At 43.9% G+C, this 17,269-nt stretch overlaps 1 protein-coding gene across 2 annotated transcripts in view; it reads left to right on the top strand.

Annotated features, from left to right (window-relative positions):
• Positions 1-17,269, top strand: part of LOC116522181 (myosin-10-like) — a 90,028-nt gene that overhangs the window by 51,240 nt on the left and 21,519 nt on the right. For both annotated transcript variants that reach the window (XM_032236926.1, XM_032236925.1), the window contains 9 exons: positions 748-879; positions 2,985-3,191; positions 5,186-5,323; positions 6,738-6,861; positions 7,220-7,391; positions 11,690-11,902; positions 12,057-12,201; positions 13,132-13,338; positions 14,604-14,708. In XM_032236926.1, coding sequence (XP_032092817.1) covers positions 748-879; positions 2,985-3,191; positions 5,186-5,323; positions 6,738-6,861; positions 7,220-7,391; positions 11,690-11,902; positions 12,057-12,201; positions 13,132-13,338; positions 14,604-14,708 — 1,443 coding nt within the window. The remainder of the gene's footprint in view (positions 1-747; positions 880-2,984; positions 3,192-5,185; positions 5,324-6,737; positions 6,862-7,219; positions 7,392-11,689; positions 11,903-12,056; positions 12,202-13,131; positions 13,339-14,603; positions 14,709-17,269) is intronic.

Genomic DNA, 17,269 nt, shown 5'->3' with positions numbered 1-17,269 from the left:
TAGAAGGAGGGATGTATAGGATGGATAGAAGGATGGATGGATGGATGGTTAGGATGGATGGAATGATTGATAGAAGAATGGATGGATAGAAGGATGGATGGATGGATGGATGGATGGATGGATGGATGGAAGGATGGATAGAAGAATGGATGGGAAAGGACGGGACATTGTGCTAGCTATTTCACATCTACTAAATTGAAGAAAACTGAACATCTCATAGATTTATAGAGCCACAAATCATTCCTCCAAACTACAAGGTTCCTGGGACAGGACTATTTTCTCCTTTCACATATTGTATAGAAGGGAACATTTTTAGTAACAATTCTAGATTGGGAAGTTAGAAAAAAATCTCAGAAGGAGGCAGTGGAAACCCAGTTTGGGGGAAAGCCAATGAAATCCTCGGAAAAGTCATGTTGTAAGTTTTGCACAGGTCCCTGTCCTCCTGCTACTTCCTTGACCCCTTCTGGTCATGAAATTTAGTCAGAAAGGAAATAAGCTTGGGATAGCATGATGATAATGATTATCATCATGAAGAAGAAGAAGAAGAAGATATCCATTCAGTCATGTCTGACTCTTGGTGATTCTGTGGGCCAGATCTCTTCACATCCTCCAACCTTGCATTACTATTTTGAGGTTTATTATGCTCTGGCTAGTGTTAGCGTTGATGGAATAGCATTCAAGACTGAAATTTTGCACAACTTCCCTCAGTTTTGTTTCCTCAACATTTACTGTATGTTTATTTTCCAGGTGAAGCCCCTGTTGCAAGTGACACGCCAGGATGAGGTGATGCAAGCGAAGGCAGTAGAACTACAGAAAGTCCAAGAGAAGCACACAAAAACCCAAATGGATCTTAAGGAACTAGAAAACAAATATCAACAGGTAAATAGGAATAATTGAGTATCAGCCGTACTTCCCTCCAGCATATGGTTGTCGTCTTCCTACAGATGGAGCTCTTATCCATTCCTTTGTCACTTTTCATCTTGATCTGTGAGATTGTTCTTCTTACGCCCTTCTCTCTTTCTTTCTCTCAGTTTTCTGAGCTGTTCTAAGGTTCTTTTGATTTTCCAGGAAACTTCTGACTAGATTCTGGTACCATCCTGCATTGAGCCCCTGCTCCATTCTGCTAATTATTTTAATTATCCCTGATCTTGATTGCTCGCTTCCCTTCCTTCTCTATCAGCCCTTATCATTGGAGAGTTGTGTTCCATTTTCTCAGCCTACCTCTGTCCCAGTTCCTGTACGCCAGAGACTCTCTTTCCAGCATCTTCTGAAGGGATTGTCCTGGACCTAGGCTTCCCAAGATCATGAAGCAGACTCCTCGTCCCAATAAAACTTCTTTTATTTAGGTTAAAGGGAATTCCTCTCCAGCAAAATCCCATCAAACAGACCATCTTTCGTGAGATTTCACAACTTCAGACCTTTATTAGGCTTGCAGAGCTGCCAGGCTGATATCTTCCAAATATCATGCTGCAGCAGCAATTACTTGGCAAGAAGTCAGGAACAGATCTTCACCCTAATGAATTGAACTAATTGTCTCTTGCAAACAGCCCTCCCCTTTTGCGCCTCTTTTTTCCCTATGGGAGCGGCCATTCACTATCTACCTGTGCCTTTACTCTCAAATCGGCCCTTGTTCCTTAGCTGTTCCATTCTCCTGGCAATTCTGCACATGCACACATCAGGAACAGGTTCCAGCTGTTCTTCTGCTTCACTGATATCTGACTCCGAAGGCAGCTGATAACTGGCATCTGGCTCTGGCCCCCACTTTGCCTTTGACACAGAGCCCCCATCAGAACCTTCCCCAGACTCCAGGACTGGCCCATGTTTCTCCCCAACCTCCTCACTGTCTGAGTCTGCCACCAGCTCTGCTGGCCGCTGGTGGGCCACAACAAGGACTCTCTAGGAGGGTAGCAGCACACTAGCTTAATTTTCCATGCAGCATTTCCAGTTTACATGTGGCCCTTGACTTAACATCCACAATGGAGCCTGCCTAACATGTTGTAAGTCATGACAGGAGTAAAAACATGACCAGCCTTATTTTACAACCTTTTTTGTGAAGGTACTTAATCGAACTAGTGGTTTCGTACAGGTGTGGTCTCACCAAAAACTGGAAGTAAGTACCGGTTTTGGCAAACTCTTATAAAACATGATCAAGTGACCGCAGGACACAGCAAACAGCTGTAGATGGGGCTGTGATGCTGAGCACTTGAAGTTTGGTCACATGACTATGTGCGGGGACAACCATTGGAACTTTGAATCCAGGTCTCAAGTTGCTCTGAGCTGGGTCTTCATAAGTTCAAATGGTCACTAAGTACTGTGTTTTTTGCACTATAAGATGCACCAGAGTAAAAGACACACCATGATTTTGAAGAGGTAGTTTTTGCACTCTGCAGGCCTCCCAAACCTTCTGCATGCCTCGTTTTTTGCAAAAAGAAAAAGAAAAAAGGGCATGCAGAGATTTGTGAGGCTTGTATAGGGCTCCTTTGGGCTGTGGGGGGAGGGGGGAACAAGGAAAAACGCACCATTTTTTGGAAAAAAAGGGGGGCATGCAGAGCTTTGGGAGGCTTGTATAGTGCTCCTGGGGATTGCAGGCAGGCCAAAAATGAGCAAAATGGCCCATTTTTTGCTGGTTTTTGCCCTCCCCAGCCCTCAGGAGCACTTTGCAAAGCCTCCCAAACTTTCTGCACGGCCGTTTTTGCAAAGGGGGGCGGCGTTTCTGTAGGCCAAAAATGCTGTATTCAGTGTATAAGATACACCCAGATTTTCACCCTCTTTTTTGAGGGAAAAAGCTGCGCCTTATACTCGGAAAAATTCGGTAACCGCTCATAAGTCAAGGACAACCTATAAAAGAACCTCAGGAAATGAGGTGGAGGAAGACCTTCATCCAAGAGGCTTAAATCACAGAGCTGCCCCATCCATCATGGTGCTCTGAAGTAGAGCTTCCATGAACTTCATGCTCAGTTCTCTTGATCCTATTTTTGTGACAGCTCTCAGAGGAGAAAGCCATCCTGGCTGAGCAGCTGCAGGCTGAGACGGAGCTGTTTGCTGAAGCCGAGGAGATGCGGGCCCGGTTGGCAGCACGGAAGCAAGAACTGGAGGACATCCTGCATGAATTGGAGTCACGGGTGGAAGAGGAGGAGGAGCGATGCCAGCAGCTGCAGGGAGACAAGAAGAAGATGCAACAGCATGTTCAGGTATGGAAACCATGATGGCTAAAAAGAGGTGCAGTCATAGAAAATGCTAGTCCTGCCTGATTTTATGAGAGTTTGATTCAGAAATCAGTCTTCCAATAGCAAAACAATGAGCAAGTACAGCCATAATCTTATATAGATCATTCATTACATAACATAGGGATTTTTTTCATGCTGGCATTGGGCATCTGAAACTTTCTTCCTAAAAGTTTTGTTTGGTTCAGGCCCTTTCTGATACCTTTCTGGTATCCTTCTGCGACGACTGCGGGAGGTGGGGGTGGGAGACACTGTTTTGCAGTGGTTCTCCTCCTACCTCTCGGACAGGTCGCTGTTGGTGGGGGGGCAGAGATCGTCCCCTAGGCCCTAACATATGGGGTGCCGCAGGGTTCGGTCTTATCCCCCCTACTATTTAACATCTACATGAAACCGCTGGGCGAGATCATTCGGAGGCACGGGATAAAATACCACCAATACGCGGACGACACTCAGTTGTATCTGTCCGCCTCGTGCCAACTCAATGAAGCGGTGGACGTGATGAACCAGGGTCTTGAGGCCGTTAAGAACTGGATGAGAGCTAACAAACTGGTACTCAACCCGGACAAGACCGAGTGGCTGTTGTGTTTCCCTCCCAATAATTTGGCCAGTGTTCCATCGCTCAGGCTGGGGGGTCAAATTTTACACCCCTCAGATAGGGTTCGCAACTTGGGAGTCCTCCTGGACCCACAGCTGACTTTTGACCATCACTTATCGGCTGTGACCAGGGGGGCATTTGCCCAGGTTCGCCTGGTGCGCCTGTTGCGACCCTACCTGAACCGGGAGGCTCTCACAACAGTCACTCGAGCCCTTGTGACCTCTAGGCTGGAATATTGCAATGTGCTCTACATGGGGCTGCCCTTGAAGAGCATCCGGCGACTTCAGCTAGTCCAGAATGCGGCCGCGCGAGTGATTGTGGGCGCACCGCGGTTCGCCCACATAACACCCATCCTCCGCGAGCTGCGCTGGCTACCTGTTGATCTCTGGGTGCGCTTCAAGATGCTTCTTACCATCCATAAAGCCCTTCATGGTAGTGGATCTGTGTACTTGAGAGACCGCCTCCTGCCAATTACCTCCCTTCGACCTATTAGATCGCACAGATTGGGCCTCCTCCGAGTTCCATCCGCCAGTCAGTGCCGACTGGCGACTACGCGGAGGAGAGCCTTCTCAGTAGCAGCTCCGACCCTTTGGAACGATCTCCCCGTGGAGATTCGTACCCTCACCACCGTCCAGACCTTCCGCACAGCCCTTAAGATCTGGCTATCCCGTCAGGCCTGGGGATAAAGATTTTAATCCGCCCCACCCGAATGTTGAATGAATGTTGTGTTTTATTATTTTATTTCTATTTTTACTCACGTATTGTCTTATGTTTTGTCTTGCACTCCCCCTCCTATGAATTGTAAGCCGCCCTGAGTCCCCTCAGGGAAAAGGGCGGCCTATAAATAATAAATAAAATCTAAAATCTAAAATCTTTCTGAGAAAGTGGCAAAAAGTATTTGTTTAGATAAGCTTTGTAGGCTATTAATGACATTTTCTCTCAAAGCACATGGTGAAGTTCATAGCTTATCTGCTATATCTTCACAAGAGCTGTGAGGTTAGACAGAAAGACTGTTTCATAATTACCCACTGAATTTAGGACTAAGCATTTGAACCAGATCTTGTCCTATACTCTAATCCAGCTTTCCAAATGTATGTTGTACTAAACTCTAACAACCCTCGGCTAATAACTATGTTGGCCGGATGATTTTTAAAATGTAAGTCAAACACATTTGGAGGTCGTCCATTGAGAGGAGGCAGTAACCCAATGTGATTCTAGCTCTCCCATGGAATAAATATACCACCACGAGTTTAGAAAGATCTACTAAGCTTGCTGTTTATCTAGAAAAACTCAGGACTGGGTTCATAAGCGTCACCATCCCTTTGACACCCCCCCCCCACCTCTTGGGTATCTCATTGTTCCTTAGGACCTTGAAGAGCAACTGGAGGAAGAAGAGGCTGCTCGGCAAAAGCTGCAACTGGAGAAAGTCAGCACAGAAGCCAAGCTGAAAAAGATGGAAGAGGATCTGCTGGTGCTCGAAGACCAAAATTCAAAGTTGCATAAAGTGAGTGTGGATGTTCCATTTTGCCATGAAGGGAAATGCATACGTGTTGGAGCGTGCTTTTTGTTATGTGGGCTCTCCTCATTAAATATGAGGTCTATCTTTGGTCATCCAAACTAGTTGTGCTAGAAAAGGTAGGTAATTTACCGGTGCTGTTCGCTTGTTTATTTATTTCTATTTTATTTTGCTTCTGCTTTCACTCCTAGAAGAATCTCAGAGCAATTTACAAAAGAAGGTGGCAAAAACCTTTTAAAAAACCCACAAGGGTATATAAAGACATTAAAAAAATAGATTTGTGGTTTTTTTTCACAAAGTAAGCAAAACAAAATAAACCAATGACAAAATTAAAGGCAGTCTGGGCCTAGAATAATTCTTAACCTCTAAATGCCTAAACCAGGGGTTGGCAACCTGTGGCTCTGGAGCTGCATGTGGCTCTTTCATCCCTCTGTTGCGGCTCCCTGTCGCCGGTCGGCTCGACAATTGATAGGGCTTTTGGTTAGGGCAGGTAGAGGAAAAAGGACACTACTCTAGGAAACTCTATGGTGGGGGAAGCGGACTTCAAGTTGGCTCCAGAATTGAACGGGCGGCTTCCGGTTATGAGCTTTGTGGCGCTTTGAGTGTTTAAGGTTGCCAACCCCTGACCTAAAGCATAAATGAAAGAAGGTCTCCTTTGGTTGAGCTCAGCTCCTGATGGCTTCATGGGCACATCTGTGTCATATCCTTGGCAATATGAAGAGATGGATTGCCATGAGCACCTTCTGGGATTTATTTTTTTTAACTTCCCAAGCTGACCTATATCTTTGGAATTTCTTGATGGCCACTCATTCCAAGTGCTAACAAAGAGTATCCCTATTTAACTGTCCTAGATCGGAAAGAGTTGGTTAGTTAGTGCTGCCTAGGTGAGCATTTGGACAAACAAGATTATTTTCAATCGCTTTATGAGAGAAGATCATCTCATGAACATCTCTCTGGAAGAAAATACCATAACTGGAGTACTACCATGAGAAGGTCCTGCTCCAGGCCATTGTGTTATGAACCAGACTACCAGTGGGACCATAGACATGTTTTCCAAGCTGATCTGAAATCAGGAGTGGGATGATATTGGAGGAAGCAATCTTTAAAGTGCCTGAACCTTAAACCGTTACTGCTAGGGCAGAGTGGCATGCCCCTGGAGACAACAAATTCCTTAACTCTTGTGCACCTTCAAACATGATAGACTACAATTGTCATAATTGCTAGATATGATAGCCAGTGGGTAAATCTTCTGTAGAGCTGTTGAAAACCCTGCAAGGGAGATGAAAGCTGCATTCAAGAAGCTGGAGACCAATAAAGAGCCTGGACATTGACCAATAGGATGCATGATGGTACCCAACTGGAAAACTCATTCTCGTCTCTTTCTGGTTATTTCCTACACTAGGAGAGGAAGCTGATGGAAGAACGCCTATCGGAGTTCTCTTCTCACATGGCAGAAGAGGAAGAGAAGGTGAAGAGCCTGAGCAAATTGCGCAATAAATATGAAGCTGTCATCGCCGACATGGAAGGTATGCCAGAGAACAGAGCAGGCTGCGGTGATCAGCTACCCAGATCATATTTAGTATGGATCTTTGGTCTGGTAAAGTGGACGTTGCCCGTTCCTCATCCCTTGGCATCTAAGCCAGCATCTCATGACTTGCATGTAAAGTATTCCTAGTTTAGTTCTAGATTAGAGTATCTGTGGTAGGCAGATAGAGAATGGGATCCTAGAGGGGCCATTTCCCATTGAGATAGAGCAATTCTGGGCCCAGGTAGACAATGCTTTGACCCATTTAATGTTCCTAGGCAGGTGATCCTGAACCAAAATACAGTGAGCCCTTTCTCTTATCTGATTTTTCCCATTTCTCTTTCTTCGCATCCTTCCAGATCGGCTCAAGAAGGAAGAAAAAGGCCGCCAGGAGCTGGAGAAGCTGAAACGAAAGCTGGACGGGGAGGCAGGCGACCTGCAGGAACAGGTGGTGGAGCTGCAACAGCAGCTGGAGGAGCTCCGCCAAGCACTGGCGAAGAAGGAGGCTGAACTGCAGGCAGCTTTGGCCAGGTGAGCATGTTTCTCTTGGAGAAAAAAAACACACAGTGAAGCAACCCAGAGATTCCATACAACTCTTTCCCAATCTTAGTCATTTTGGGATGTGTGGACTTCAATTCCCCAGCTCCTGCTCTCTCGCTTTTGCTCTTACACACACACACACACACACACACACACACACACACACACACACACACACCACACCTGTACCAAGAGGCAACTGGACTTTCTGGTTTTTGTTTGAAGATGAAGTTTTGCTTCTCATCCAAGAAGCTTCTTCAGCTCTGATTAGACGGTGGGGAACGGAAGGATCTTAACCATCCAGTCAGAGCTGAAGAAGCTTCTTGGATGAGAAGCAAAACTTCATCTTCAAAGAAAAACCAGAAAGTTCCAGTTGCTTCTTGAAAAAAAAGCACCTTTGGGACAACCACGACTTGGATGACTGAGAATCTCCACAGACACACATAACTGTAGTTTGGTGATTTTATTAATATTCTCCAGCAACTCCCTTCACCAAAAAACCTAGAACTACCCCAATTAAGTCCAGCCACAACCAGATCAATCAACAGAGGAATAGCCAATGAGTCCATAAGGCCCTTGAAAGTTTCCCAATCAAAATAAACCCACCAGGCAAAATTAAACCCACAACACAAAAAGATTCATGAGGCAAAAAAAGTCCAGAGTTCACAAGGCATGATCCAAGTCAAGGCATGGTGTCAATCCAAAGCTAGGCAAGAACCTCAATGACCAGAAAACACACAGATAGGAAATGAACACATCATTCCCAGCATCGCTTCCTCTGTCTGCTGTGCTAAATAGCCATCTTCTGGTGCAGTCCATCAAGAAGGGCGAGGCTTCCTCCTTGCGAGTAATCTGACTGACCTTCTCTGCTCCTGCCTTTTCTCTGCCCTACCTGTTCTTGAGTCAGGTACAGAAGACAGTTCCTCTTCCTCATCACTGACTGGCTGCTGTTGCGTGCTTTCTCCACCTGAAGCCCCAGGGCTGTCCTGCTGCAGCTGTACATCACCCAAATCCCCCTTAGATGGCTGCTTGGAGCCATTGACAAATTCCCCTCTAGGTGTGCCTGGAACTAGTTCATCCTCTTCCGTGGTGACATCTAGAAAGGTATCGAAGAATCATCACATCAGCCAGCTTTGCTAGGAGTTGAAGTCCACACAGGTCCAAACTTGGGAAACACTGCCCCACAAGGACCTCTTTTTTCCATTTGAAATATGTGACATGCTGATAACAATTTAATGTGCTTTTTGTAGCTTCTGTTAGATGAAATCAATGCAGGGCTTTGTTCGAGCCAAGCTATAAATATCCAGAAGGCACATCTCAAGCCTAAGGACCAAAATAGATGCAGTAACATTCACGTCATTTGGAATATACGTGAATGGCTTTTGAAGAAGCAATTTGCAAGGGAGATGGAGTGGAGAAAGAGAAGGAAGGGGAACCCCATCCAGATTTCCCTTTAAATCTGTATACTTCCAAAAAGAGAAACTCATTCAAGCAATTGTATTGAATATATTGAGATTTTTTTTCTGTGCGGCCAGAAGAGATTGTACAATTATGTGAATTCTCATAGTAACCATCAACAAAACTTTGTTGACAGCAGTAAGATTATCACTGTATATAATGTACAACCTCGTATTACAGAAAATAGAGTGTATTTTTGGAAATTAACTACCGTATTTTTCGAGTATAAGATGCACCTTTTTTGCTCAAAAAAGAGGTTGAAAATCTGGGTGCATCTTATACATCGAATACAGCTTTTGCATCCTGAAGCCCTGCCCCTTCACCAAAATGACTGTGCATAGCCTTATGGAGGCTTTCCTGGGGGTTGGAAGGGCAGAAATGAACAGAAAATTGGCTTTTTACCACCCCCCCCAGCCCCCAGGAGCACTCTATAAGCCTCCATAAGGCTATGCATGCAATTTCTTTTGACAAAAAACAGGTCTGTTTTCATGAAAAACGAGCCATTTTTTGCTCATTTGGGGGGCACGCCCCCAGGAGCACTCTGCAAGCCCCCCACCAAGGCTATTCATGCCTTTTATTTGAAAAATAATGGGCCTGTTTTTGCAAAAAACAGGCCATTTTGGGGAGGTTTGCAGAGTGCAAAAACTTTTTTTTTCCTTTCGGAAAGCTCTTTAGTTAAAGTGATTGATGAGAATTATATTGATCAAGTGCTGTGCCAGCAGAAACAAGTCTTAGGTGCTGCAGGTTGTCAGCAATTTCCTTCTCCAGCACATGGATAAATGCACCTAGAAACATCTACCTACCTACTCACTCTCCCTAACTACCTACTGTAGTTCTCTCTCTCTCTCTCTCTCTCTCTCTCTCTCTCTCCCTCCCTCCCTCTACCTACCTACCTACCCTCTCTCTCTCTCCCTACCTACCTACTGTATTTCTCTCTCTCTCGCTATCCCTCTACCTACCTACCTACCTACCTACTCTCTCTCCCTACCTACCTACTGTATTTCTCTCTCTCTCCCTCTCTCTCCCTCTATCTACCTACCGACCTTTTTAAAAAAATTGCCTCTTCAAAACCTTGGTGTGTCTTATACTCCGGTGCGTCTTATACTCCAAAAAATGCGGTATATAACTTGCTTAATTTAGTTTTATAGCAGTGGGTACTAAATCTAAACAGTAACAATTGGCACTTGTTATAAATTATTATTCTTAGATGTTATGCTCCCTTTTTTATATGTACCTCAAGGTGATTAACATACCTAATATTCTTCCCTCCCATTTTCCCCACTACAACAACCCAGTGAAATGGACTGGGTGAGAGGCAGTACCTGGCCCAAATCAGCTAGCCGCCTCTCATGCTTATGGTGGGACTAGAATTCCCAGTCTCCTGGTTTCTAGGCCAGCACCTTAACCATTACACTGAACTGACTCTTTTATTCCTTTTTCTCCATGCAATTGTGATCTAGTTCAAAGGTCCTTATATCTTCAATTCACCAGTGGTGCAACAATTAATTATATAGTAAAGGGTGTTTCATCGGTTCTGGGCCTGACTAGTGCATCTATTTGAGAATCTTCCTGCATTCTCCTCATTGGTAGTTCCTGGAGTTCTGGGCCAATGCAGAAGGGAACAACATGATATCAAGATTATGAAAGTGAATTAATTAAACCAAGAGTCTGAAGAATATTTCCATATAGGAAATTTGTGGAGAGGAGAAAATTAGAAAAATTCCAAGCTGAACCTTGTCTCAGATGCATATCTAAAACAGTGGGTTTCAAAAAAAAAAAGATAACTAAGATCTGTGGATTTTATCTTCCAGCATTCCAGCTGGGGAAGAGTTGAAGTCCACATATCTTAAAGTTGCCAACTTTGAAAAACATTGATCTAAGCAATTGTGAGAGATTGTGGGAAGGTTGAGAATGTGCCAAAAGGGAAATTAGTAACAAGCATTTTTTTTTAAAGGCAGGAGCTTATTGATAGCTTATTTTATAAATGGCAACTTGGGAAGAAACTCAGAAAGTAATATTTCAAGTCATTCAAGGAATGTGTGCCTCAATAAATTCTTTATAAACTGTAAATTCTTCATAAATTCTTTTGAAGTTTCCAAGATTCGATATTCACACCAGGACTAGCATTAAAGATACATGAAATCTTTGTAAGTCTTGCTTTCTTTGATCTTGGCAAACTATGCGGTGTTTGATAGTTACAATACCCTTTTTCTCTTTCTTCCTAGCTGTGGTAGCCTCTTCTTATCCTCTACAAAATCCACAGGGGCTCATATTGAAGCTCCAATACTTCTTACTTTTGATGTTCCCTGATATGGAAAATTGCGAAAAAAAGGAAAAATGGCTTATTTTTACCAAACTGACTCTAGAAAAAACAAAATTTCTGAAGATAATTTTCAATGTAGGTTAGACGGAGGACTTAATGTTGTCAAAGATTGGAATTCTCTGGAGCGGTATTTTTCAACATTGGCAACTTTTAAGTTGTGTGAACTTTAACTCCCAGAATTCCCCAGCCAGTCACCTGACTGGGGAAATCTGGGCGTTAAAGTCCACATGTCATACAGTTGTCAGGATGAGAAACAGTGCTCTGGATCAAAAAAAGATGAAAGCTCTTGATTATCAGAGAAACAGACAATTATGAAATGTATTGTTTGAACTCTAGCACTAAACACTTGCCCTCCAATACTTGGCTTCTCCCTGAGGAACTTCTGGTGTTCTGACTATGGAGGAGAGGGGGTCTTTGGACTGTGCCCTCCTTCTCCCTGGATCCCCCATTTCCCAAGTCTTTTGGCCCCCTTGACGTGTCTCTCTGACCATTCTTACTCACCATGCAGAGTGGAGGAAGAATCATCCCAGAAGAACGCTGTGCTCAAGTCTCTGCGTGAGCTCCAAGCACAAATATCAGAACTGCAGGAGGACCTAGAGACGGAGAAGATGGCCCGTGCCAAAGCGGAGAAACAACGTCGTGACTTTGGGGAGGAGCTGGAAGCTCTGAAGACGGAACTGGAGGACACCCTGGATTCCACAGCCGCACAGCAGGAGCTACGGTAACAGATGGGCTCGGCCAGAGGAGTCTACCTCACTCACACCTTGCTGCACCTGGGTGTAGAAAATACCCTTGTTCCCCACCAATAAGTCCACAAGTGCCATGGAAGCAGGTTGTCTCCCCTTGCTAATCTATCCGTCCTCTTCCTCCCTCAGGTCGAAACGAGAGCTAGAGGTGACAGAACTCAAGAAGACCATTGAGGAGGAGATCAAGGCACACGAAGCACAGGTGGTAGACATGCGCCAGCGCCACACCAGTGCCCTGGAGGAGCTGTCAGAGCAGCTGGAGCAGTCGCGACGGGTATGTTGCCGGAAGCGGAGCCCGCTAGGTGTACTGGAATGAAGTGAGGAAGGAAGATCTGAGGAGTTGATGGGTTTAGCTTTGGTAGTTCCGATAGTACAAACTCAACTACTCCATTTACTGCCTAAATGTAGAACCCTAGTAATTTTGTACAGGTAGTCCTCCACTTATGATCACAGTTGAACCAAAATTTATGTTGCTAAGCAAGACCGTTGTTGTAAGTTTTACCCCATTTTATAAACTTTCTTGCCATAGTGAACCACTGCAGGTGTTACGTTAGTAACAAACAGTTGTTAAGTGAATCGGACTTCCCCATTGACTTTGCTTGTCAGACGGTTGTCACATGATCCCAAGGCACTGCAGCCATCCTAAATACATGCCGATTGTCAAGCATCCAAATTTTGACCAGTTGACCATGGGGATCCTGCAATGGTTGTAGCAGTAGGAATAACACTTAGATTTATGTACCGCTTCACAGTACTTTACAGCCCTCTCTAAACGGTTTACAGAATCAAGTCTATTACCCCCAACAATCTGGCTCCCCCATTTTACCAGCCTCAGAAAGATGGGAGGATGAGTCAATCTGGAGCCAGTGAGATTTGAACCGCCGAATTTCTGGCAGCCAGCAGCCAGCAGGAGTAGCCTGCAGTACTGCACTCTAACCATGGCTCCTGTAGATGTGAATTACAGTCATAAGTCACATTTTTCAGTGCTATTTATAACTTGGAGTGGTCACTTAATGAATAGTTGTAAATCAAGGATTGCTTGTGAAGTGTGGAAATGCAATTTGAAACTTACTCAGAATCCAAAGTGTGCCATTTGGAAAGTCAGACCCAGGGTGGGGTTTACTCCAAGAAATACAAATTGTAGTGCCAGAGAGCAGGAGAGGAGAGAAATGTCTCACAGCAATTACTTCTCTTATCTCCCTAGTTCAAAACTACCCTGGAGAAGGCAAAGCAAGCTCTGGAAGGGGAAAATGTGGAGATGCAGAAGGAAGTGAAGATCTTGCAAGGAGCCAGGCTGGAATCTGAACAGCGGCGCAAGAAGCTGGAGAGTCAAGTCCAGGAACTGCAACTCCGGGCAGCTGAAAGTGAAAGAGTCAAATCTGAGCTCACTGACAGGCTGGTGAAGCTGCAGGTGTGTAAGGCCACACATGAGTGAGTCCGTGAAAAAAAAAAAACCCCACCTGAATTTTGAATGGCTATCTTCTGCTCCAAAATATTTGTATCCACCAAGCACTTCCTAGATCTGTGATGGCAAACCTATGGCATACGTGCCATAGGTGGCACACAGAGCCCTCTCTGCAGGCACATGAGCTGTCGTCCCAGCTCAGCTCCACTGCGCATGTGCGTGTGCCTCTTACCGGCCGGCTGATTTTTGGGTCTCTGCTGTGCATGGGGGGAAGGGCAAGGCACATGTGAAAGATGCATGTGCAGGGGGAACATGGGGGGGCAGCGTGTCCCCCCCCCAGCCCATTTTTGGTCCCAGGAGGCTGCAGGAAGGCCTACTAGGACCAAAATGGGGCATGGGAAGGGATTGTGCATGCATGCGCACAGGGGGAGTGTATGCATGCGCAAGGAGAAGTGGCACGGGGTATGTGTGTCGCACACACATTGCATTAAGGGTATGTGTGCTTTCAGCGCACAATGACAAAAAGGTTAGCCATCACTGTTCTAGATCCTTGGACCCTTGGCTCAATCTCCAGCTTGACCATTCCAACTGACAACTAAAGGAACCGAACCAGGATATGGAGGTCACTGAGTTGCAGAATGTTGCCATGGGAATCATCTTCCTAGTTTTAGTTAAGGCTCTGATATGTCTCTAGATGTTCTTCTGTGCCTTGTTGATTGTCTGCCATGCAACCCACAGAATTCTATGTTTAGGTTTCATTATGCAAGGATATTTTTTTCGCTTTGCATAATTTTTGCTTAAGAGATGATCGAGGAAATGCTGATCGATGTGTAATGAGAGACATTTGAGGATGAGCACAGAAATGTTGGGAGCAAACTGACCAACTAGGGAGCAAGTGAATGGCAGACAGTGGGGGGAAAAGGGCACCCAGGGAGCATCCCCGACATGGCCCTGTCTGAAAGCTATGGCCACTGTCTTCTCTGCTTTCTGAGTCTTCATCAATCATGGTTAGTTTGATTTTTTCTGCAGAACCACAGGAAAACTAGAAATGTTCATGCTTCAAAGACGACTTTCTCAAAATGTCATCTTCTGAGCCAGATAACATGTCCTTGTATGTTTGGTTGAATGAATGTTATATGAAGCTCTGCCTTTAATCTTAGCTTTTCATTTGTGAGAATTTGATAATTTGATGTTCTTTGATAACATTTTAACTTTTCCATTGTTGTTGTTGTTTTTCTTTTCTGCCTGGGATTTTTATCTCCTGTAATCAGAATGAGCTCGATGGAGTCTCTGGTACCTTGGGAAGTACAGAATCCAAGACAATAAAGCTTGCCAAGGATCTGGCTAGTGTTGAATCCCATCTGCAAGATACTCAGGTACATAGGAAGGGTGGGAGTTAATACAAAAACAGCTCAGCAGCTGGTGGAAAACTATGTCTGTTTCAGGGATGTAAACATAAATCTACTCTGATTCTTGGTGAATTTTCAAAGAAGGTCCTGGAAGCTTAGATGGAGATTGGAGGAGGAAAATATCAACAGGAACTTAAACTTATAGCTTGAACCAGTGGTGGAATTCTAATTTTTTACTACCAGTTCTGTGGGCGTGGCTTGGTGGGCGTGGCAGGGGGAGGATACTGCAAAATATCCATTCCCACCCCATTCTGGGGCCAGCCAGAGGTGGTATTTGCCGGTTCTCTGAACAACTCAAAATTTCCACTACTGATTCTCCAGAACCTGTGGGAACCTGCCGGATTTCACCCCTGGTTTGAACCTGTTTGTGTAGCTATGAGCACATTGAAATCTACCCATTGTCACAGCCACTCCAGGAGTTGCATTGACTGTCAATGAGCTTCCAGACTGGTTGTCACCTGTATGACCATTCATGTCCCAGGACCTAGAAGCATACAAGATCTCCTGGGATTGAATCTGCCCACCCAATGAGATTAGAAAGAGAGGGATTGCTGAGGGTCTCTTCTTTGGGACAAGGGTCTCTTTCTACAAGCACTTTGGGGGTGAGCTTTCCCAAGAGATTCAGCCCTTCTCCAATTTTTTTGGCTTCTGAAGGGCCATAAAGGTCTGACTGATAGGGAGGCCATTTTGAGCACATTAAGGATTGACCTCTTCTCATAAAATGGTCTGGGGGTTTTTATATGTTGGAATTATTTTTATTATCCTTGTGGTGGTCTTTATCTCTCTTATAGCCCATGGGAATTTAGTGGTATAGAAGCCTTTGCAAATAAGGAAACAAATAAAGTTATTAATATATGTATCATAGAAAATGCCCTCATAAAGTCCCCAGCTGGTTCAAAAAGTTTCCAAGATAAGTTTGCATGTATCCTCACTCATTTTGCTTTCTAGTCCTAGGTTTAATAGCAATAGCACTTAGACTTATATACCACTTCACAGTGCTTTACGACCCTCTCTGAATGGTTTACAGAGTCAGCCTATTGCCCACAACAGTCTGGGTCCTCATTTTACCCACCTCGGAAGAATGGAAGGCTGAGTCAACTTTTAACATGGAAACATTATTCAAAGCTTGCTAAAGAGAAGTTACTTTGGAATTTTATAGATGTTCTTGAGCATGGGTAGCGCAGGAATTCTGGGACTTGAAGTCCATAGGTTGTAAAGGGGCCGTCCTTGCCTATCCCTGTTCTAGTGATTAAGGCATTGGGCTAGAAAGCAGGAAGCACAACAAAAGAATTGGACAAAATAGTAACAGGAACAGAAGAAAAATGATTACAAAAACATACAATTGTCTTTTAAAATTCAAAATGGAGGAGGAAACCATGAAGGAAACAATGATAATTTGGACTAAAAACTTTGGGTATAATATTGAATTGGAGCACTAGGAAAAAGTATGGGGAAAAAATTATAAATTGACAATGTCGGCATCCTATAAGGAAAACATTTACAAAATGTTTTATAGGTGGCATTTACCTCCGGCCAGATTGACCAAAATGTTCCCAAATAGATCTCCAAAATGTTGGAAATGTAACCATCAACAGGGAACCTTCTATCGTATGTGGTGGATGTGTCCAAAAGCCAAAGAATTCTGGACCAAAGTTAAAAAATGGTTAGAAGAAATAAAAGAACAAAAAATTGACATGAACCCTGAGCTGTTTCTTCTAGGAATAATAATAAAAAATATTAGTAAGGATATCCAACATTTAATGCTTCATATAATCACTGCTGCCAGAATTTCATATGCCCAAAGCTGGAAACTAAAAACCATTCCATCAAATGCAGAAATGATAAAAAAAGGTGTTAGAATGCTCAGAAATGGACAAACTAACAATAGAACTAAGACATAGAGAGGAAACAGAGAACTACAGACATGGAACGGGTGGTATAACTGACTCAAAAAGAGATGTAAAATCGATGCATAAGGAACACATAGAAAACACAATGAAAAGAGACGGCATATATTTAGAAAGCAGAGATGGAATATATCCTATTGTATATAGATGTATATATTGTAAAAATGAAAAAGTAAACAAAGAAGAATATGTATAAAATAATAGGATGGAAAATGGAAAACCCAAAATCAGAAAAAAGAAATACCGATAACAGAAAGCTGTAAAAGTATAATTGCGATTTTAATGTTTGGAAAATGTGTGTGTATATATATTAGTGTGTATATTATTAAATTATATATTTATAATTTATATATATAAGCAGGAAGCCATTAATTCAAGTCCCGCTTTAACCATGAAAGCCAGCTGGGTAACTTTGGACCAGTCACTCTCTCTTAGCCCAACCCAATTCACAGATTTGTTATTGTAGGGAAAATAAGAAGAGGAAAGTATGTTGGATATGTTCACCACCTTCAATTATTTGCAAAAATAATAAGAGTGGGAGACAGACAGACAGACAGACAGACAGATGGACGGAGGGATGGAGGGATGGAGGGACAGGGAGAGAGGGAGAAAATCTTATTC

Source organism: Thamnophis elegans, chromosome Z, assembly GCF_009769535.1.
Source record: "Thamnophis elegans isolate rThaEle1 chromosome Z, rThaEle1.pri, whole genome shotgun sequence".
NCBI lineage: Eukaryota > Metazoa > Chordata > Lepidosauria > Squamata > Colubridae > Thamnophis > Thamnophis elegans.
Note: the sequence above shows the minus strand (reverse complement) of the source record. Positions and strands in the feature narration are given on the sequence as shown.